Source organism: Tripterygium wilfordii, chromosome 21 (assembly GCF_013401445.1).
Source record: "Tripterygium wilfordii isolate XIE 37 chromosome 21, ASM1340144v1, whole genome shotgun sequence".
Lineage (NCBI taxonomy): Eukaryota > Viridiplantae > Streptophyta > Magnoliopsida > Celastrales > Celastraceae > Tripterygium > Tripterygium wilfordii.
Genome location: NC_052252.1, coordinates 9619830 through 9642581, shown reverse-complemented (window position 1 = coordinate 9642581; position 22752 = coordinate 9619830). Strand labels below are relative to the sequence as shown.

Genomic DNA, 22752 nt, shown 5'->3' with positions numbered 1-22752 from the left:
ACCTTAGTGCGCAATTTAGACCTAAATACATTTTTCAAACAGAGACTAAATAGTACATGAATAAGTAAATCGTAAATTCACAATATTGTTGGTACAAGAAGGAAGATCCACCAATTCTCAAAATCTAATCCTGCATTTATAAGCAAAACTACTTCATTTTGACGCAGAGCTACATCTGAAACTTATATATATATATATTAAAACTATAACCTGAAACAAGTTACAGGAGTATAGCAAGACAATGTGACATAAACAAAAGAATGCTAAATAGTTTGTTTATATACATAAAAGAAAGGAAGCAGGACAAGCTTCTTAAGGAAAATAACTAAAAAATGAATGTATTCCAACCATAAATACCGTAACGTACACTTGCACAGAAAAACTGAAATTCTTTTATACAAACATCGATTTAGAGATTAACAAATCTAGATCAAAATGTACAAAGCATTTGTCTGTGCACATAGCAACCCTTGTTCTGAATCCCTCCCTCTTCGTTCCCTTTGGAGATGACTAGTAGAAGCATCATCAAACTATACCGAATATTTATTTACTACCAATGTTAATAGGGCCTCCATATTTAAGAATACAAAAAAATGAAAAAGAATTTTTTTTGAAATTTTTTTTCTTGGGGGGGAGGAGGGTTCGAAGGAAATAAACTGTGAATAGTTATCTGTACATATAAGATACATCGAGTTTTCTTAGCATCCAGCGGCTTTCAAGAATTTGTCATATGGGCTTGACGGTGGTAATCTGAAAGAATTTTGCCCATATTCAAGTGAACAGAGGGCAAGTCGATCCCGCGCAGGTATTTGCTCCTCTCTATGTACCTTCGGATCACCTTCTGAAAACTCGATTTTCTGAAACGAAACGGAATAGTGTACAAATATGTCAAGCATTACTTATACAATCCCTTAATTCACGTTACAGATAGCTGCCAACTTTCGTGCCAATTACACTCAAGGATCCTAGAACCAGAAAAGTATTTCTCAAAAAAAAAAGGCAAAGAAAACTTCCAGGTGGTTCATTCTAAATAACATATTAGACAGGAGTCCATGATGGCAACGGATCCAATATCAATTGATGGATAAAAAAGTTAAAAACAACTACTGTGCACAAGGCTCCCTTAGCGGAGGCGGAGGCGGAGTCGGAGAAAGGTAACATGTATGAAATCTTATCCATCTCATCATGCAGAATTTTTTACAATTTGAATATTAAAAGTTGGAAAAAGATTTTAAATTATCTGACCAAGTTTTGGAATGTGAAAGACATTATGTATGGCTATGATTTTTCTTTATATGTGAAAGTTGGACATCTTTGACATGTGGTCAACTCAATAACGTATAAATAAAAATTGGTGATAAAAACAGTAAGTGCCAGCACTTTCCTGTTGGAGAATTTGATGTTTGCTAACATCAAGATGAAACTGAGACAAGTGACATAAAAAGACAATCGGAGATGTCACGTATAACAACATTAATTGCAATTTTAGAAATTATTTAAATTAATATCTATTGTCATCTATTTGTAGAATCTGTTAAGGAATGATGCCTAAATTATGCTTTTGTTTTAAGAGAGTGAAATACCAATGGCACAAACATTCCATCTTCCTTGAGAAAATTAAATCCAAGGAGGAATGATCCCATGCACGAGAAATATATTTAACTCACCATGTTTGGCGACAAGGGGTCTTTGCTTTCACTTCCAGCTTCACTAAAAGGAAGTACTGCTTTCATTTCTTGTTGCTGCTTAAAACTGTGAAGCACAGACATCTTCTGCTGTTTACCCGTAACAAGGGCTTCACACTGACTCTTCATTTGGTCATAAGGTATGGGTGTTGAGGAAACTTGAGGGCTAGCAACTTGTCTCGCTGTTTCAAAAACCTTATTGGCAACATAAAACCATGCATATAATTAGAAAAGAACTATCGACAAAAGTTCTTATAATGATATAAGTAACACAAAAATCATGCAGAGTCTGTATAAGTAGAAAAAGAAAGAAAAAAATGCCAAAAGAATGAATACACAAACAGAAAATGTTATTTATACAAATGCTGGTTATACGTAATTTTTATTTGTGGAAAGTACATTGATAAAAACTCTGTCATCCATTCCTTTAAAATGCACCTGATAAGTGGAGATTTAAACCAGGAAAAATGCTGATGAAGGGTTTTGAAGCAAGAAGTTGATGTAGGACTTTTTGTCCTGTGTCATTTAATTTTTATGATTCCTATAAGTCTAAAGAAGGCAATATGGAGGTGGAAGATTGCATCTGGGATATAGTGTGAAAGTCTGTTATACACCTGATACTAGTGTATGGTACAGAATATAGAGCTGTTAAAATACAACATGCTAAAGCAATGGAAATAAGAATGTTGATGATGCACATCAACACAGGGAATCATAGGATAACACAGAGCTTGTAGTGCACCTATGTGAAAAGATAAAAATTCAAAGATGGAGATGGTGCAAGAAGAGATGGAGCCAAGTAGTGAAGAGGGGCATGGGTATTGTAGGATACTAGGATGAGGGAAAATTACGAAGTGCATTCAAAGTGCATTGTCGAAGGGATTTAAAAAGTTGACTCCAAAATGTTTAGGAATAGCCTTAAATAATGACAATGAGGATTTTAATTTGTACCATCATTCATTATTTTATAGCAGCTTTTAAGGCTTTTCACCGTTCTTTTTTAAGTTTTTAATCAATTTATGGTCTTTTACGATTTCAAGTACTGGGTCCTACTAGAATGACGAAAGCAAGTTTTGGTCTAATTAAAATTAGGGGTGAACAAAAATTTTATACTTCACTTATTGCAAAAGATATAGACAATAAAATCTAGAATATTTGGTTTATTTAGGGTTTAGGGATATAATATCAGTTTCTCATTCTCTCTCAACTTCCATTTTTAACTCATTCTGCACTCCAACCTGCCCTTCCTCCGCTTACCATTGTGATCTCAGGTCATCATTTACTTTTAGTACCTCATGCTAGTGGTCATGCCACTATCCATCACAACATCAAGTGCCAAAAATTCTTGAACTTTAAATTTAGCATTAGACTATAACCTCACGCATACTATTATTTCCCATAGACTAAAATTTTTCTGGTGCTTGTTCTATCCTAATTTTCCCTACGTAGATCACAGAAATTACATGTCAGAAATTACAAATAATGTCTTGCATCAACCTGCCTTTGTCTATTTCAACTGCTATATATACATTTTACTACCAATCTTATACAGTTGCTTGTTCTTTATTAAGAGTGAATGATAAATCCCCTTCCTTCCCAGCACCGGAACATACCTAATCCTATTTCACTCTTTTTTTTTGTAACATTAACCAGCTTAATTACCAAATGGACCAAAAACATAAACATACTGAACTTTCTTTTGCCAGGGCTATGTAATTCTTATTGCATATCTTTTGCATTCGGAGAAAGAAAGAAAGGAAAAAATAAAAAAAAAAGAGTTTCTCACTCCCTAAAATTCTCCAAATTTTCCTCCTCGGAGCATGCTCTTTTGTTTCCATTCACATCCACTTGAAACAATATTTAGGAATCCCCCACCCCAAAAGAACATGAAAAAAAATAATGGGAATGCAAGAGCTTAAAACAGAGAAAATGAAAATCCATGCAATTAGTAGATTCAACGCATTGGAACCCATTGATAAATTAAGCAACGAGAAAAAGTTTGAAATTTCAAACTAAAAATGCTCCTGTTACCGATTCCAAAAGCTCGTTGACACTTAGAACGTCAAGTGTATTGATGGATATAGAACTTTTACGATCTGAGTGGCTTCCATTAGGTTCAGTGAAGGTGTCTTCATCTGTCAAGGCACCTGAAGGCATGACCTGAAAGAAAAACATGGTAATAAAAAATTCTATCACCACAGCCTCGAGAGTCACAGAATTGAGATATTATCTCAGACAATATTTTACCTCATCATTATCAAAAGCCTGAAATGCCATTTGGGCGAGAGGAGAACATGGCCGTGGCGTCTCCATAAACAGTGAAGTTCCTGGGTATGCATCATCAGGCGAAAAGCTCTCTAGAAGTTGCTTCTTTATGCCTGATAATTCATCCTAAAGGAAGAATTTACAAGACTCATTACAAATCTTCGATAAGAACACTTTAAATGCCATAAAACATATAAAAAAAAGGCATGTTTTTCAGTCAATCGCTTGTCTGCACTCTGCAGAACTCGACAACTGAATGGGATACATCCAGATTGGCCCAGGCAACATTATTTTTCATGATTTCCCAACAATAACATAAATAGAAACTACAGTCTCTCCAAAATTAATTGCATTTTACTGTGTTAACACGATGAAATTTCTTACCAGCATCAAATTCAAGTTCTCTCCAGCATAGTTCATCACTAAAATTAGTATGTTGTGTAATGCTAATGTGAAATCATTACACAAGTTGAATTTCAACAGTTTCTTTGTACGAGACTCAAAAAGTAAACATCGGGAAATCACCTCTGACAAACTCCCAAATTCAGTCATTAAGTGTGATATTATCGTTTCCTTCAAATGATGTCCATCTGACTCTATCGCTGAGAGGGACCGCAATGCAGCAACTTCATCTTCCTGTGATCCATACACTATCTTTTCCTTGTCAGATTTTACGCAGACAGCCTGCAGTCTGATATCGTCTACTAACTCAAGATAAGGATCAACCTGTCAATAAAAGTCCAATGATCAAAGGAAATAATAAGAATACGAAAGAAAATATTCTTTACCAATTGAAAAAGTGGAGCAGCCTCTTGACATATGAACAAGAAACCTACTATTTCATCTGTTAGCGATTCTTTGATAATGGGAACCAGCTGTGGAAGACGGCCTGCCCTTGCTGAAAAAATAAGCATGTACATTGCCAATGTAAAGATAGACCTTCTCTGAGATGGTTGCAGGCCTCCTTCAAAATTCAAGCATGAAACATATGTCAGAAGAAATCTTCGCAAAAATAATAATAAAGAAAAATAAAGACAATGTCATTTGATAAGTCTCACTTTTTAAGGACAAAAAAAATAGAAGCTAACACATGATCATATAGATTTATATCAGGCATGTTATATAAAAATCACTCCACAAATGCACTGGACAGGAGAAAAGCACGATGTTTAATGTTCTAGTGGTATCAACTCATTGTTCATCTCAAAATTTCAGGTAAAAAAGGAAACAACACCCAGTACACAAGATTCCAGCAGTGGTGCAGGGTTGAAGAAAAGGAAGATGAGCCAAGGATTAACATTGAATTGTGGATTTGAATCTGTGACCCCACAGTTGCAAGAAAGCAACTGTACCATGGTGGCTGAGGTTTCCTCTTTTCATTTTAATTTAAGGATTAGACAAACTAAGGAATAATTTATATTCTAAATATAAAAGGTCAAATAGATATCTGGGGCCTGTCTCATATTTATGATACATGCATTTAAAATAAATTTCATTTGAAATATTAGGAAATCAATTGTAATTTTACATGCTCCCAACTAAACTCCATTAAATTTCAAGAAAATAACCATCAGAAATCATTAGCATATTCAAATTGCACCATAAGTCAATTAAAATAAATCATACAAAGTTCAGCAATGTAGATGGAGTATTCATCAATTGCTCATCTTGCTTTATAACATTAAGCTGGTGATGGACTGTCAATATTTTACAGATATAACACTCCATATCATGGGTATTACCTTCTCTTGAGTGCAAATATCATGGGTATTACTCGGTTAATCATCAGTACAGAAATGAACTCAAAGCATAGAACTTCAACTTTGGCAACAAAGGCTGGAATGATTTGTAAAACCATTAACTCTTTGACAATTTGATGAATATTATAGCGAGAAAGAGAAAAGGGGGGTGTATGGAGAGGCATATGTAACATTTGGTCAAACAACTTTTGTTTCTTGAATATTAGGCATTGCCATTAACACAAGTTTATATGTAATGGATGTTCACTCTTGTTGAACCCTTCAAGATTTATCGCTACAAGAGGGTGGCACCGCTAGGTACCTTTTTTCCATTGCAATTAGGCTTTTTAGCTTATGAACAAACTTGTATATTTATTCTTGATCAAGTTTAATTCTGTTGTTCACGAATAGGCATAGTTAAATGATCATTTTATTTACAAGCCTAGGAATGAGCAATAATCATAATTTAATGCTCCAAAAAACACACTTGTATAAGAACTCCATAGAAATATCACTAACAATCTACATGACTTTGTCCATTAGCTTGGGAATAACATTATTAAGAAGCTCGCTAAGAGCTCATGAACTAGCCTGAGCTTGATAATTCACTTAACAAAGCAGCTAAAATTAGATTTTTAGAACTTGGTACGAGCTTGGGCTCGGCTTGAGCTCGATAATTATTTTAACAACCAAGCTTGAATATAGTAGAGCTAGACTCAGCTTGGCCAATTAAAAAGAAAAGGAAAAGCTAACCTTCTTGATCCATAGAGATACTCCTAAGGGAGAATGCTAGCTGAAAACAACGCACCAGGGCCACGTGACTTGAGCTCTGTAAAACACAATCTATTATCATGCAGACTAAGAATAGCCAAATCTCATAGATAGACAGTATTTTTATGCCATTCAAGGGCTTTTTGCGCCATCAACATTCAAACAAAATGACGAGGCAACAAAAAGTTATCTTATAAATGTGGCAATACATGAATAAGAATTCCTTTTTCCAAGTTCCATGTCAATCAGATTAGTGTGTTGAAAGTTGTTAGAATATGTATAACTGATGTGAAACGCCCCAACCCATTCAAGCCAACTAGTTAGATCCAACATCTCCTATCTTCATCTGCCTATTCTTCTGGTCATCCCTAAACCCCACTTAACACAGTATCTTTTCCAGCTTAGAAAAGCAATCCAAAGAATGAAAAACACAAAATTTGTTGGCCCAAAGTTGAATTCAAAGCCCCAAAACATCCACTATGACCAACTGCTCATCAGTTGCTAGAATTGTCTAATGTCTAACCACAACAATATATGCCACAGCAGGCTCAAGCAGATATCACAGTAACAATTTTAGAATTAAAATTACTCCCATGTTGCTTGCTTGCTTTCTTTCCACAAACACGATGGGAAAAGATGGAGTATAAAAAGCAATCACCATAAAAATGATTCAAAGACTTGAAAAGAACGAAAGGAGATTAGAGCAACTGCAAACAATGATGGTACACGGTGTGAGCATGGACTGACCTTAGATCTGGTAAATAATAAGGCAATAGTATAAGTGTGAGCCATAGCTTCAAAATTTTCTGGGGTGTTCTCTGCAGAGGTTGCCTGAACCCATATTGATGAAAGCAGAAGACTAACTTGGTGACTGCTCAATCGGAAGGAAGCTAGCTGTTGTCAAAAAATTAGATGCAAAGGAGATTCAAATTCCATTTAAAGTTAATGTTACTCTTAACAACTAAACTAGGGGTATTGTTGCCTCCTAACAACTAAACTGGGGGAGTTTAAAAAATCCATACCATTTTTCCATTGGACATAGCATGCTTGAAGCTGTACAAATGACTATGAGATTGACTAACCGCAAGTTGCTTTACATTCATATCCAATACTTGACTTTCCTCCCTCAGCCCTCCATTATTTTTTTCTGCATTTCTCATGTGATCATCATCATCCTCAAAGCAGAAACTTTCATTCCTTATTTTCTGCGACTTAGCAATGAAAGGATGCCCAAGAACATCTTGTGCGGTTTTTTTGTTCTGTTCTGACCAAGGAGAAAGCATGGATGGCATAAGCACAATAGAGAAAATACTGTGCACCCCAACTCTTGTTTCATGGTCTGGGTGGGCCATCGCAAGAAGCAACTGGTGAAAAAGAGCATCAGGAAAAGCCTGAAACATAATATAACTGCAAACATTATATGGTTTGCAAAATATAAGAAGGCATCAGTATTTGTTGCAATCTAGTCTAAGCACTCGCCTTCTTGTAATATGAAATATTAGGGATGGTTGCAACAATATTTGCTGTTCGATGAATGGCAGATATCGTTGTCCTAGCAACAACAGTACTGGTTGAAATATTCTCTAGGACTACAGCCATTGTATCAAGAATGGGTCCAACATCTCCAACCTGTTTACAGATAGCATGTGGTCAGTGAAAATTAAAAATCTGAAAGAAAATCGAAGAATGGCACATAAATGAAACTAATAAAAAAAATATCACCAGCAAAGCATTATATGAGAATCTGATTCCTTGTTTTTAGTTTATTTTGTAAAGAAGCACATGAAGATTAGTTAATATCAATCAAAATTAGGTGCAAGTTGATTGAAATGGTTTTGACATGTGGGACAAAGTTACGGTGTGGCAGAGGCAAGGAGGAATTCAGTGCCAGTCAAAAGATGTGAAAGTTATGTTTTTAAGATTTTTTGTCCGGATGACTTTGGGATTTTCCGAGATGACTAAACAAGCGAACATCCTTCACGAGGTTGTCTTGTATCATAAATGGATGCTACAAATGACAGCGAAAATGAATCAATGAAACACATTCTACTTGAAGATATTAAGTTTAGAACATAAGTTTCTCTATGGCCTTGTTGTGAACCAAACTCCTAATAGGAACCCTGCAGGTCCTACAGTTCTTTCCCTTAGATTCAAGCTAAAGGTTAAGAGAGAACTAGAAGATCCACTAACCTTATTTGAGAGCTTTGAAATGCATTTTTCTAAGACAGACTGAAGATCTGCATTCCTCTTATCCAGTCCATCCATACGGCTGGATGATTCAGCCGAAGTATGCAAGCATTTACGCAGATGTTTTATCAAGTCAGATATTGCACCCAGAATAGCAACCGATGCCTGCTGCCTTGCACTATTGGCGAGTTGTATGATAACATTAACAATATCTATCTGTAGAAGAGGTTTTTTAGCAACATTCTTATGATCCAAGTGCTTCACCAAGACTGATAATAACAAATGGGAGTTTTCTCCTGGCACAAAGAATAAAATGCCAATTCTATGAACAACAAACATTAACTTATTGTGAGGAAAAATAGTTACTGAAGTTTCATTCTAACCTGATTCTTCCAAAAGCAATTGCAAGAACATCAATACAGAGGAAGCAACTCCTTTTTCTGGGGACCAATGATTTTCAGTATCAAAAATGTGAAATACGGGCTCAAGAACACGCCGTATTGTTGTAGCCTCCTTAGCCAATTTCGCAATATTGTGCAGGCAAACCCTAGACCAATAAGAAGGGCTCTTAGAAGTATCCCTGCAATAGTGGCACATGAGAAAGATGTTAGGTATTTACCAAAATAATGATTCCATAATCGGGCCGTCCATAAATGAAGCCTTACACTCTGGGATCGTGGAGGTCTTGTATGGAAGAAACCTTTTTACTAATATCTGGGAAAGATGAGCCATTCCCGTCAGGCATAGACACTTTTTGAACCCGTTGAACTTGAGGTTGAGAGTATTGTCCATCCTCTTTGGTGTTATCTGGGTCCATATGAAGATCCATGTAGTTCTCCAAAGTCACTGATATTATCTAGTTAAATATATAGAAAAGGAAGGGGCAAAAACTGAATCAATATTGCGAGCACTAACTGCTGTATGTAGTTTAAAATTCAGCCTTCAATATTATAAATTCCTCTCTTTTCTGTTAACTGATGAGAAATTCCAAGGTAAGTCAACTCACATTGTCAAAGTCCATTGATATGTGGGACTGCTCCCCCATGAAAGATACCTAGAGAGAACACATACAGAAAATCATATCAAAAAGAATGAAAAGAGCATGCACAAAACTGTAGATAAGACAAAAAGTTTGGGCTATAGATACTGGCGAAAGGAAATAGAAGTCATCAAAATCATATCAGTCCAAAGGGTTGAATAATTGGGGTATGAAACAATTAAAAAAAAAAAAGGTTACAAAAGATTACTCCTGTATAGCTTCCAAAACAAAAAAAGACAAATAAAATAAGTTGTCTCCCCAAAAGGGATACCAAACCATAATCCATATATCAATATGTCCAGGACCGTCGATAAATCAAATCACATTCCAATTTCAGTAAGTAGTGAAGATATACTTTCAGAAGAAAAAGTTAAGACTTTTAAAAAAAAAAGGAAAGAGAGAATATTCTTAGAGAGCAACTGCAATGGTTCTATTTTGTTGGGCCATGGGTGGTGTTTTTTCAAAATTTGTTGGGCCACGGATGTAAAATGTGGGCACAACAAAGTCAATTTGATGGCTTTGTTTTGTTGGGCCAAGCATGGCGGCATGGACTTTGGCTTGCTTTATGAAAGACCAAGGGCCCACTTGTCTCCATATTTGCTTGGCTCCAAATTTTTTTTTTAAAAAATTTTACTTGGCATTGGCTCCAAATTTCTTGGCAATCCAAGCAAGTAAATATGTATCGTTGTATGATCTTCATCTCCATTCATATGCCACATAAGCAAAACACACATCCCAATAATTCTAATGGCCCCAATGGCAGTTGCACCATTGCAATCGCTCTTAGTACTTAATATTTCAATTGTACATAATTGTTCACAGTATTTTCTAGTTAAAGTGGCATTTGAAACTGGAAGAAAAAAAATATACCATGACAGCCAGAGCTTGCATTCCAGCAGACTGCAAATGGAGACCTCTTTCATCATCACCTGATTCTTGAGCCATTTGACAAAATTTGGGAATCAAGCCTTCCAAGTTGAACATGTATGTGCTATCCACCTACATTCAATTAAATATCTTAGTATCACTTTTACAGTGGCAAAAGTAACACCGTGGTCTAGCTTTTGGTTTATGTGATATAAAATCTCAAGATTATGTGTAGCTGGCCAACAATACACAAGTCATAAGCCAAAAAGTGCACAAAAGCTCTCTGCAGGTCCTCTGACATCATCTAGCATGCAGAGCAAGTCCCTTCATCTCTCTCACTATTTTCACAGTTAAATCTCCAGAAAATTATGGAGGGTGTCTAATTCCAACAACTAAATTTTTTTTAATGATCGGCTGATCATTCTAGGTTCCAATCAAAAAAATGAATATAAAAATGACCCATATCTGTATCCAAGCTAACAATAGTCATATTGAAATTAATCCCACAACTCAGCTTTATGTCCTATTGATTATGCACCTGACTATTTATAAAGTCAACAAGAGTACTGCAACCCAGAATCCGCAGCTCATCCTGCCGAGTTTGCTCCAAAAGAATTCGAACAATCCCTATTAAACTACCTGCAAACAGTGGCCTGCAATTATCCAGTAGATGTTATCATTATTAATGAAAGTGCAATTCTCATGATCTGAATCAAGGAGGAACTTTAAAGCAGCAATAAAGCAAACAAAAGAAATTAATGGAACTTATCTAGAGTACTTCAAAAAAAGATTAGCTCTATCTGCATCTTTTTGGAAAGGAAAGCCCTATCAAAATCTTTGTGGCATTATGGCAAGGAAGTGAACACTTGATACTGATGACAAAGCACAATACTCATCAATTTGTCTCTATCCCAACTAAAATACAAAGTTCTCAACAAACTCATTTTTGTGTGTAAATGATGATGTAATCCCTGCCACGGTCCCTCAAAAGATATATTGAGGGAAAAAGAACAGACAACCTAAAAATAAAAGAAACATAGACAACTAGAAGGATGTTAAGAAAAGCAGAGAGAAGAGGGAGGATCTAGGAGGGTCTGGGAGATCCATTCCCCAACCCAGAGTCTTGCCAAACAGGTACCCAAAACCTACCCCAACAGTAATTTACCAACTCTAGAGTTTTTAAATTTTTTAGTCATGATATTAAACCTTCTACTTTTCGGTGAACTAATAGAGCATCTTCACTTTCTTATTTGATTATTGTTTAGCAGTGCTGTTAAGAATCATCTCCTATAGCATCAGAGGTAATTGTTCATGGAAGTGAGACAGAAATTCTAGAATCCCCTTTTTTGGGGAAGGTTGTGCATGTGTGTCAGATACCAGTGCTTATCGCACATCCATGACTACTATGGAAGAAAGAGGTAGAATAGACACTATACGATAATCACTAGTCACTACGAACTATGACCTTTATGTGACTCCAATCTGTGATGTCACCTTTCAATTTCCAGCCTTTTCTATCTCCATTCATCCTTCCAAAACACACATTGTGCTGCTCTATTCCTCTGCTTGCTTGCAGTGTTTTAACTTTAGATAATTCAGATGATCTTCCTGACTGGCTGTACATATTTTTAGCATTACTAAACTATATCTTACTTCATATGTGTGTATTTATTTTACACAGGGAAAATAGTACGTGATAAAACAACGGCCAAGCCAGAATTCCAGAGGCTGTATCATTTAAAAGTAAGGAGAACACATACCCATTTCGAAATAACTCATTTGAGATTGTCATATTAATTTGAAACTACCATCATCAATTAATTAGCACAAATTTACCAAAAAACAGAACTAATGAAATGCAAGAATAAATTACAGAAATAGCATATATAAAAGTATTCGCCAACTATCACCAAATTAGCCTGAACTTTCTAGTATTTAAAAGAATGCTAATTGCTCCTATTTAATTAGATGAACATAAATACCTCAGAAGAAAGTTAAACTTAACTCTAACAGCATATCTGGGTAAACACAATATGAAGGCGACAAATTAATCGACTGAGTCATGAATCATGACACATTTTAATTTATCATTCGATCTTTGTACAATGCATGAAAGTTTAAATGCCATAAAGAATTGCTCAGAACAATTAGGTTAGAAGATAAATAGTATGGCGAACTTACATCTGCTTCTTGCAAGAAGATAAAAGTTTCCTATATATGCATAACACAACTTTAACAGATCCTAAGTTCTCATGCCGGAGCTCCTTGTAACATCTTTGCTCTAAATTGCTGGTGATCTGTCCACGTACAACATCCAAAGAAATGAGAGTGAAACTAACCGAAAATAAAACAACCACCTGTAATTATTACAGGACAGTTAAACTATGAAAACTTCATATTTGAGCTTGCCCTTTCTCAAAATTAGAACCTCGATATTGTTGCTATTTGAATTTGGAACCACATCTTACAGTTTGCTTAAAGAATTTGCAACGAATCATCAGAAACAACGTTTATTTATGTCTTATCAATTCAAAAATGGAAAACCAATCATATAACAACTAGCAATCAACCACTTAACCTAAAAATTCTCGTGAAGAAAAGCATTTTAACAAAAGAAGATAGGGGGCTTACTCCAAAAAACTTTCCGTTACTCAAAATTATTGTCAATGGAACATGTTTCTCGGGGAAAAACTTGTTTTCAAGTCATTCCTAATATCCACAAGCATCGAAATTTACATCCCCTTCATTGATGATAAGTAGTCGACAATGATGACTAATAAGAATACAAAGTCAATAATGGTTGCCTAAACTGAAAGGAAGATTTTTGACACAGGTGGTACTACTCAGTGAAGGACAAGTGCAGTCCCCAATGATGGTAAGTCATCTTCCTATCATCATCACATCAAGCCTTTATCCCAATCATCTTTCAATCTTAAGCATTATTTTTCATTGACCACAAGAAAGTGCTTGCTACTGAACGTATTTTTGTTAAGGCACCAACTGCTCGAGAATGCACAATTATTTTCCACATAGCATACACAACCTTAAATAAATCAAATTAGAATTTCATTATTTCATTACTGCAACCAATCTGCTGAGTGGTGGCTTCTCAACAATGCAAAAGACAAACCTCACCTTAGGAATTCGTAATGGGTTCTTTGAAACATATTCACAAAGCTTCCCAATTTTCCTGTCATTTGGTTCAGCATCCTGTCAAATGCAATTAAAAAACAAGAAACACATACACATATAAGATTTCTTACTTGAAAAGAAACCAGAGTGAAATATCCGAGAACTAATCGAGCATATAGCAAGAAGTTCCTTAGTAGAAGCAAGGAAATATCACCATACTACTGAACTACCTCCATTCCATTTACTGAAAAATAAGCACAAGATTAAGAATAACAACAACAGGAAATATGATTGATGACCGTGGTTACAGCAACAATACCAACGAACCTCATAGTGACTGCTTCTTCATCCACATTTTCCAGACCTGAATATGATTTGTAAGCTGCATGCTTTTACATGAATTAGCACTAATTACAAAACTATACTTTGATAATGTTGATCCAGGGTATCAATCAGTGCTTAACTATTTCTCTATTATACTAACCTACTAATTTGTACCAAACAACCAAAACTCTGTTGTTTCAAAGACCAACTACAATAGACCTGAAAATCCTATCTATGTAAATTTTCCATTCAGAACCAAGACTCAAATATCATCAAAAGCAATAGACCAAAAAAAACACTTTGTAAACACATTATTCAAAGTATAGTTGCATTAAAAAAGCTCAAAATTCACCTGATTACGAGGGAAGATTTCAGCAAGTAGCTTCTTATATCGTTTTACAGGTTGTCTGGATCTGGCACGCAATGAAGGACAGAAGAAACAGAGGTTACCGCAGACAGGGACAACCCGCCTCGACAAAACCCCCATTTCTCAGGAAATTCAGAGGGCACTCTGTAAATCAAACCAAAATTCATTAACACTTCATTGAACCAGATGGTCAAAGCAGCTAATCTGCACAGAAATTTTGTGTCCCTGGAGTTGTATGAAGAAAATGAGAACCTAATTTGATTTTAGGGTTTTCGTAAAACCTAACGCACAATTACTGATCTTAAGATTGAAACTAATAAAATTCTCTAAAAGCACATACAATTTTCCATAAATTGAGCTACTAATATACAATTACAAGAGATTGAAAGCCAATTCTGAAGAATTAAAAGACATACCCACCAACTCATGTAACCGAAACTCCAATTTATGAAACAATTCAGCTGTTGAAACCACGATCTGGAGTAGCCAGTACGGGAGCCTAAATGAGAGAAGAATGAATTGGTTCAACAAATCATTGAAAATTATTTCCAAAAACGTCCGTATTACTTTTAGTCAGTTATTGAAATAAATAGCAATTGGGATTCAATTCGATCTCCAATTGAAGAATCAACAAACCCTACCTCAGGAAAATACCGAATGTAGGGGGAAGAACTGGCTTGATGTCGTCTTCCCCAGACGTCTTCTTTCTTTCTCTACAAACCTTTTTTATTTTTTCTGTTAAACTTTATTTTCACATATTTTTGAAAACTTTATGCTATATTAACAGTTTGTGTGTTTCCTTCATCGTCACAGCTTCATGATCCCCAATAGACAGAGGGTGGGCCCACGCAGTAATATCAAACTGTGAAGGAAAGGAACGGTAATGCATGGCCTGTGACGAAGGGTTTGGTAGTGTTCTGTCAGTGTAACCTTAAATCTATTAATTCCAGTTGTTATGAGTAGGAATACAATTGATTACCTAAAGCCCCCAACGGTCCCGCGAATTAAGGGAGGTCAGCTGCTTTTTTCTTTTTCTTTTTTTTGTTGTTTGCTTTACATGACAAAAGACTCCCTCAACTATTTACCTTTTGACTTCTTTGTCACTTTGTTTGGTTGAATTTCCAAACATTATTATTTACTTAAAATTAATATTTTATCATAAATCCGAACTCTCACACATGTCAATAATATTGTCCGCTTTAAATTATCGATTCCCTAGATATATCAGACTCGCACAGTTTTGTTCTTCCTAAGCCCAACTATCATAGGTCAAAACTCAACTCACTGGGTATAAAACTCAACTATTATAAGTCAAAGTCTAACTCATTTGGATTAAGAAAAAACATTGTTGTATGTAGGGAATGGGTTTTACCCATATATACTACTTGGTTGACTTTTTGTGTCATAACACATTTCACAAAGTTTCGTGAAGTGAAAAACATAAATTTTATTTGATAAAAAAAAGTGTTTTTTTCCATAAAATATTGGTCTTAAACCAAAGCAAAACAAGGAAAAAAACCTACACAGACTTTAATCACACAAAATACCATTCAGCCAAGAAATATTAAAAATGTTTTTTATTTTCTAGAAGCAAAATATGTACTTTTATCTTTTGATAAAAACCATGAAACCAAAGATGTGTTCTTGTGTTATGAGCAAATAGAAGGAGAGAAATGTCATTTAGAAGCAGTACAATAGGCCTGCTTTGACTAATAAATATTGGAAGAAACAGGTTGGATTTTGTCATGTTTTTGTGTCGTTTATTTTTTATTTAATTTTTTTAGGTTGAATTTTGTCTTATCACTAGCATATTTTTATCTTTTAATTGGCTTTTATTTATTGATTCACGAAATTATGGCAAAGGCCTCTTTTGACACCTTTAAATTATGGCAAAGGCCTCTTTAGAAAGACATCGAGCCACATTGAAACTAAAATTCTTTTTAGTCGATTCATCCATTGTCATATCCTCAATCATCAATCAATATCAATCAACACTAATACATAAAGTTGGTGGATTTGGGGGTGTTTTAGGTGGGGAGTTGGCATGTTTTATATGTACTATGCACAATTTTTTTGACATCTATGTTGACAAAATGGCGTTGTTTCATGGTTTGTATTGTCATGTGAATGGCCGAAACGGCGTCATCTGTCCTCGATCGAGTTTCCCTTTAGTTTGTGTATCACTGGGTGCATGCATCTCCACAGTTCCCTCACATCATGGTACTCTTCGATGGAGGTAAGGGGCGGACCCACCCACATCCAAGAGGATAGCTAAACCCATTTAAAAAAATTTAATACTAAATTATATGTAAAATTTATTTTTATATGTACATCCTCCTACATGTTCCCTTTAACCCATATGAGTTAAATATGTGGCCCGAATGATTTGGGTCTTTTACTAAGTATGTCCAAAAGTTCATATGAGTTAAATATGTGACCTAGATGAGTTGGGTTGTTGTTCGTGCCAATTTAGAATGCTTTCTCATGACAATATGAAAATACCTCTTTTGTTTCTATTCAACGAGAGGAGCATGAGATATTCCGTTTGATATTGTCTTCTTTTGTCGGCTCTCACACCTCTAGAAAGTCTCTTCTTCATCAATGACAGGTATTCTTGTGTGAGTTCTACTAAGGATATGAATTCCTCACCAATTTCTTACTTTTAAGGTGAAGGGAGTAACTCATAAGAGTACCTATTTGTAGGATGTGGATGGAATCAAAAAATTTCAACTACAAGCAGTCGTTGGTGCAACAATTAGAATATACTTTATACGTAATTCATTTCAAATATTTACATGACAGGTGAAACTTTGGAATTAGTTTTATTTTATGTCTATATATTGTTGTACTACAATTTTTAATCATGCTACTGGAACCAATGTACCTCGATCTCAATTTCTTCTAGTGAAGGCAATTTTGGATATGCTCCTTATTATGTTACATTCTTCTCTAGGAGCATATTAAATATACTCATTTGTTTTGTGTGATTGAAGGGTTTTGGAAAGCCTCAAAGAGAAAGGGTCAACCATTGACTCCTCCTCATTCATTGGTGCTACATATGTCGTCGCTAAGGAAAATATTAAATGGCCCAACTTTTTTTAACCCAAGTTATCCCAAGTCTTTGTGGCATTGCCACATAGGCATGATGACATGGAATAGATGTTGACATGACATATTTTTTGAAAATCAAATTTCCCTCTTCTCTTTCCCTCTTCTATTTTGTTCAAAATTTGAAAATTAAACACTCACTTTTTATCTCCCACTTCTCTTTTTCACTCCACTTTCATGATTTCATCATACCACAAATAGACAAATAAATCATTTATATTACATGTGATTGCATTGTTATTTTTATATAGACATGCAATTGCATTGTTTTTTTTAGCACAGACATGCGATTGCATTGTTTTTTACCAAACAAACCTGTGATTAAATTGTTTTGAAGGAATAATAATACTTTTTTTTTGCATACAGGTATGCAATCGCATTGTTTTTTTGCCAAACAGACCCGTGATTACATTGTTTTCAAAACAATGTAATTTTCAAAATGGACAAACATAAGTTGCAGGAAAAATAGTCCAAAAACCAATTAAGAATTATAAGGTAGATACATTGTTTCAGAAGCAATGTAATTTGTAAATAGTCCAAATGGTTGTAAACACAATGTTACACTGTTTTCAATACAATGTAACTTCCAAATATGCAAAAAAAAGGAGAAAAAAATTTACATTGTTGCTACAGGTGGCTGGTAATGTTGTTGAAGGTGGGTGGATGATAGGATCGACAAATTTCATTGTTTCTAAAACAATGTAATTTGCTCAGATCGTCGGAATCCGGTAGTTACTTGGCTGGAAAATGGATGGGTAAGGTGCATCTCGATGCCTGGAGTCCAAATATGAGGTTGGTTGTTGAAGACGTCGTCGGAGATGGCCGAATCGATGCATTTTGTGTCATGGTGTCTTCCTCCTTTGGGTGTTTTTTTCCGACGAAACGAGTTACGATAGGTGATGTGGTGGGTCTAAAAATGATGGTGGTGGTCGAGCGCTTCCATTCGATGGGTCGATGGCTCCGATCAGTGGCCGGACGATGATGCTACATTGGTGGTGGTGGTTGTTGTGAGAGGGAGAAAATGAGAGAGAAAGAGGGAAAGAGAGAAAAGGAGAGAGATGGTGCTTATATAGAGACAAATTGCTGAGGTGGAATCCTATATGTAATGCCACCTAGGATTGGGCTGAGTTGGGACAAAAAACCTTGGGCCATTTAGCACTACCGTAACACATTTTTAACTTTAAATCAATATTGGGTCTCACCTCTATTACACAAAAATCAAGTCAGCAAATTTACACCATTGAGCAAATGCAATAGGACATTTTTGTTGGGCCAACAAAAATCTCACTTCTATTATACAAAAAGTCAAGCTAAACACTTATTCCAATATATTCACATCAGCAAAACACATCTTCCAATACAGCCACATCTACAAAACACAAATTCCTATAAATTATCCATTCCCACCCAACATAGAGGCCAACAACATTCCATGTTTCTATGTTGTCCCCAACAAAACTACACCAAAACACAAAATCTCAATACAACCACATCAGCAAAACATGTCTGCCAATACAACCACATCAACAAAACATGTCTTCTAATACAACCACATGAACAAAACACAAAATCCAATACATTTTTGTTGGCCTAGCAAAATTTTACCATTGTGGTTGCTCCATGCCAATATATTTTGTTGACCCAGTCACATCAGCAAAACACATTCCCTAATACAGTCACATCAACAAAACACAAATCCCCATACATTACCCATGCCCCAGCAAAAAACTACCATTGTGATTACTCTTATAGTAAAGGTAAACAATACCCATGGACAAGAATCTGGCAAGGGGTGGGTCGGGGACAAGTGAGATATATGCAAACCTTATCTTTACATAATATGTGGAAGGATTGTTTCTAAGAATTGAACCCGTGGCCTATAGTTTGCACCCCTACAACTCCACCCGTGGGCGTCTGGATAGCATGAGGAGGGTGTCCGAACATCCAGAAAAGGATGTATAGACACAAATAGCAGGCTAAATCCCAATTCGAAATCTTCAAATCCACATACAATTATACAAATATACAATCCCTAACCCTAAATCAGTAAAACCTAATCCCTAATTCTTACTCGCAAAACAAAATCATAGAGAGTTAAAGAATAGAGATTAGAGACTACATAGATAGAATCATAGATAAGCGCCTAAGCCTTACGGATTACGGTTACCTGAGTTGAGTCACAAAAGATATTCGAAACTGAGGCCCTGAGACTGAGAGTGAACTGAGGACTGAGAAGCTTCCTTGTTGCCTTGCGGGATGAAGACAGACAAAGTCGAGACTGAGAGACTTCTCTGCCGTTTTGATTCTAGGGTTCGTCAGAGTTGAAACGATGAGAATGAGAGACAGTGAGAGTGTGAGACTGACTGAGTGAGTATGTGAGTGAAATCGTGATTCGTGAATATCCTTTGAAAATTGAAACTTTGATTCTTCGACAATTTGACCGATAATTTCAAGTTTTAAAGAGTTAAAGTCTTTGAGAGTTGAGACTTTAAGAAATGGGCTTGGGCCATTTAAGTTAGATGTTTGTGTTATTATTAGTTGGGCCATTTAAGTTGTTAACTAATTTAAAGGCTTTTGGCCCAATTTCATTAAATTGTCAGTTGGCCGATAATATCAGCCAACCGACATTTGAGTATTATTGAAACCATCAACCGACCCACAAATGAATAGGTCGGTGGCCATTACCAGCCCGACTCTATGGGTCGATTAACGATATAATACCGACTGGCCGATAATGGGTCGGCTAACCGATAATGGTAGATAATTCCGACCCAGTCCCAGCCCTAAGTGTCCTCAGGGTGGCAGAGCTTCAAGGCAATCACAGACACCGAGTTTACCACCACCAGCTCTTCTTTCTATTGTTTTGTCAGGAGGGAGGGGGCGAGGTGGGGTTAAGCAGCAGACAGCATTGACTCATGGGAGAACATTTGCATTAGGACACCAAGAGGCACTTGAGCATCCTAACTTTATTGGAGGTACCTTCTCATTTCAAATTGTTGGGCAAAGGTGTTATTTGATTCAAGAGCTACGACATCATTCATTTCTGCGTCCCTTGCACGTGCATTAAGTTTGAAAATCTCTCCAATGAGGCGAATGTTTACAGTAGACATCCCTTTTGGGCATTTCACCTCTTTGGAGGGTGTAGTTCTTGATTGTGTGTGCCGGTTTGGTAGCATAGCCCTAAAGGCTGATTTGTATGTCTTAGACTTCAAGGATTTTGATGTAATCCTTGGAGTAGATTGGTTAACAAAGCATCATGCGTTGATAGAATTTTGAGATAGAAAGGTCACTCTCAATGTACCAAAAGGAGCGGAGATACAGTTACACGGATCGAAGGGGGTCTCATGTCCTCACTTCATCGACAACCCTTCATATCAAAATTGTAGGATCACGAGTTTGATTACATCGACACCTAGGGGTGATGTAGCTACTCCGACACGTGTGGTAGAAGAGTATATGGATGTATTTCCAGATGAGTTACCCGGATTACCACCGAAGAGGGAGATTGACTTTACCATTGAATTGCATCTGAATGTTAAGCCAATTTCGATTCCAACATATCGGATGGCTCCGGCAGAATTAAAGGGATTGATGACTCAGTTGGAAGAGTTGCAAGACTTGGGATTTATTAGACTGAGTGTGTCCCCGTGGGGAGCACCGGTATTGTTCGTAAAGAAGAAAGATGGCTCATTGAGGATGTGTATAGACTATTGACAATTAAACAAGGTTACGGTAAAGAACAAGTATCCCTTGCCACGGATAAATGATTTGTTTGATCAGTTGAGAGGTGCAAAGCATTTCTCTAAGATCGACTTACGTTCAAGGTACCACCAATTGAGGATTAGAAATGAGGATATTTTAAAGACGACATTTTGGACACGATATGGGCACTATGAGTTTTTAGTGATGCCATTTGGGTTGACAAATGCTCTGATGGTGTTTATGGATTTGATGCAAAGGGTCCTTCGCCCATTTTTGGATAGATTTGTGGTTGTGTTCATTGATAATATTTTGATTTATTCTCCGACGATAGAGGAGCATGAGGAACACTTGAGGTTAGTGTTGCAAACGTTGAGAGAGAATCAATTATATGCTAAGTTGAGTAAATGTGAGTTTTGGGCTACGGAGGTGAAATTCCTAGGTCATGTGATTAAGCAAGAGAGCATTGCGGGAGAGACCTAAGAATGTTTCAGAGATTAGGAGTTTCTTGGGATTAGCGGGGTATTATAGGAGGTTCATCCAAAACTTTTCACTTGTTGCCACACCTATGATGCAACTCACGCGAAAAGGTACACCGTTTGTGTGGTCGGATGAGTGTGAGAAAGCTTTTAAGGATTTGAAGGGTAGGTTGACTTCCCCACCGGTATTAGTGGTTCCGGAGAGGAGTGTAGGATACCAAGTGTATTGTGATGCTTCTGGAGTGGGGTTGGGTTGTGTGTTGATACAAAGAGATAGGGTAGTGGAGTATGGTTCTAGATTGTTGAAAACACGTGAGAAAAATTATCCGATTCATGATTTGGATTTAGCGGCAATTGTAGTTGCTTTAAAGCAATGGAGGTATTATCTGTATGGAGAGAAATTTGAGGTATTTTCGGATCATAAAAGTCTTAAGTATTTATTCACCCAAAGAGAGTTGAATTTGCGACAAAGGAGGTGGATGGAATATTTAGAGGACTATGACTTTAATTTACAATGTCACCCAAGTAAAGCAAATGTGGTTGCGGATGCATTGAGTAGAAAGCATAGAGTTGCTAGTTTATTTATACATGAGTGGGGAATTGTAGAGACAATAAATCAATTTGGTTTGGAGTTGCAAAGTGTAGAGGAAATGGTGTATTTGGGTAGTATGACTTCTAGACCAATGTTGATTCAAAAGGTGATGGATGCACAAAATGGGGACCCGATTTTTGATACATTTGAGGAGGACTCCGAATGGGTTGGGGTGATGATGGAGGTGTGAGGTTTGCGGGAAGATTGATAGTATTTGATGACAAGGAGCTACAAGAGGAGATCTTGAAAGAAGCACACCATTCTCGATTTGCTATGCATCCCGGAGGCACGAAGATGTACCAAGATTTGAGAAGAAACTTTTGGTGGAGAGACGTGAAGGCCGATGTAGCTAGATTTGTGGCAAGATGCTTGACATGTCAACAAGTGAAGGGGGAACACTAAAGGCCGGCGGGTTTGCTACAACCCCTATCGGTTGCACAATGGAAATGGGAGATGATCACTATGGACTTTGTGACAGCATTGCTGATAACACCTAAG

General features: G+C 36.4%; 1 protein-coding gene across 2 annotated transcripts; it reads right to left on the bottom strand.

Moving 5' to 3' along the window:
* Positions 1–312: 312 nt before the first annotated feature.
* Positions 313–15099, bottom strand: LOC119988841 (protein SEMI-ROLLED LEAF 2). 2 transcript variants are annotated; one of them, XM_038834044.1, is made up of 21 exons: positions 15018–15099; positions 14797–14875; positions 14362–14520; positions 13689–13763; positions 12735–12850; positions 11092–11206; positions 10557–10685; positions 9654–9701; positions 9313–9503; positions 9031–9227; positions 8651–8943; positions 7940–8089; positions 7483–7851; positions 7208–7354; positions 6443–6518; positions 4787–4914; positions 4476–4676; positions 3933–4076; positions 3717–3845; positions 1668–1880; positions 313–857 (listed from the first exon to the last, which is right to left on the bottom strand). In XM_038834044.1, exons 3-21 carry the CDS (start codon positions 14494–14496, stop codon positions 699–701), a joined length of 3015 nt encoding a protein of 1004 aa, XP_038689972.1. In that variant the 5' UTR covers positions 14497–14520; positions 14797–14875; positions 15018–15099; the 3' UTR covers positions 313–698. The 2 variants fall into 2 exon arrangements, with proteins under 2 accessions (XP_038689972.1, XP_038689971.1); XM_038834043.1 differs by having other exon boundaries at positions 14793–14875; positions 15018–15095.
* Between the last annotated feature and the right edge of the window lie 7653 nt (positions 15100–22752).

Coding starts and splice junctions, on each gene's coding strand:
- LOC119988841 (XM_038834044.1), bottom strand. CDS start 14,496: ATGGGGGTTTTGTCGAGGCGGGTTGTCCCTGTCTGCGGTAACCTCTGT. Junction 13,764..14,361: donor AAATCTTCCCTCGTAATCAG/GTGAATTTTGAG, acceptor TGCATTTGACAG/GATGCTGAACCAAATGACAG. Junction 4,677..4,786: donor AATCGCTAACAGATGAAATA/GTAGGTTTCTTG, acceptor TTTTATTGACAG/GTTGATCCTTATCTTGAGTT.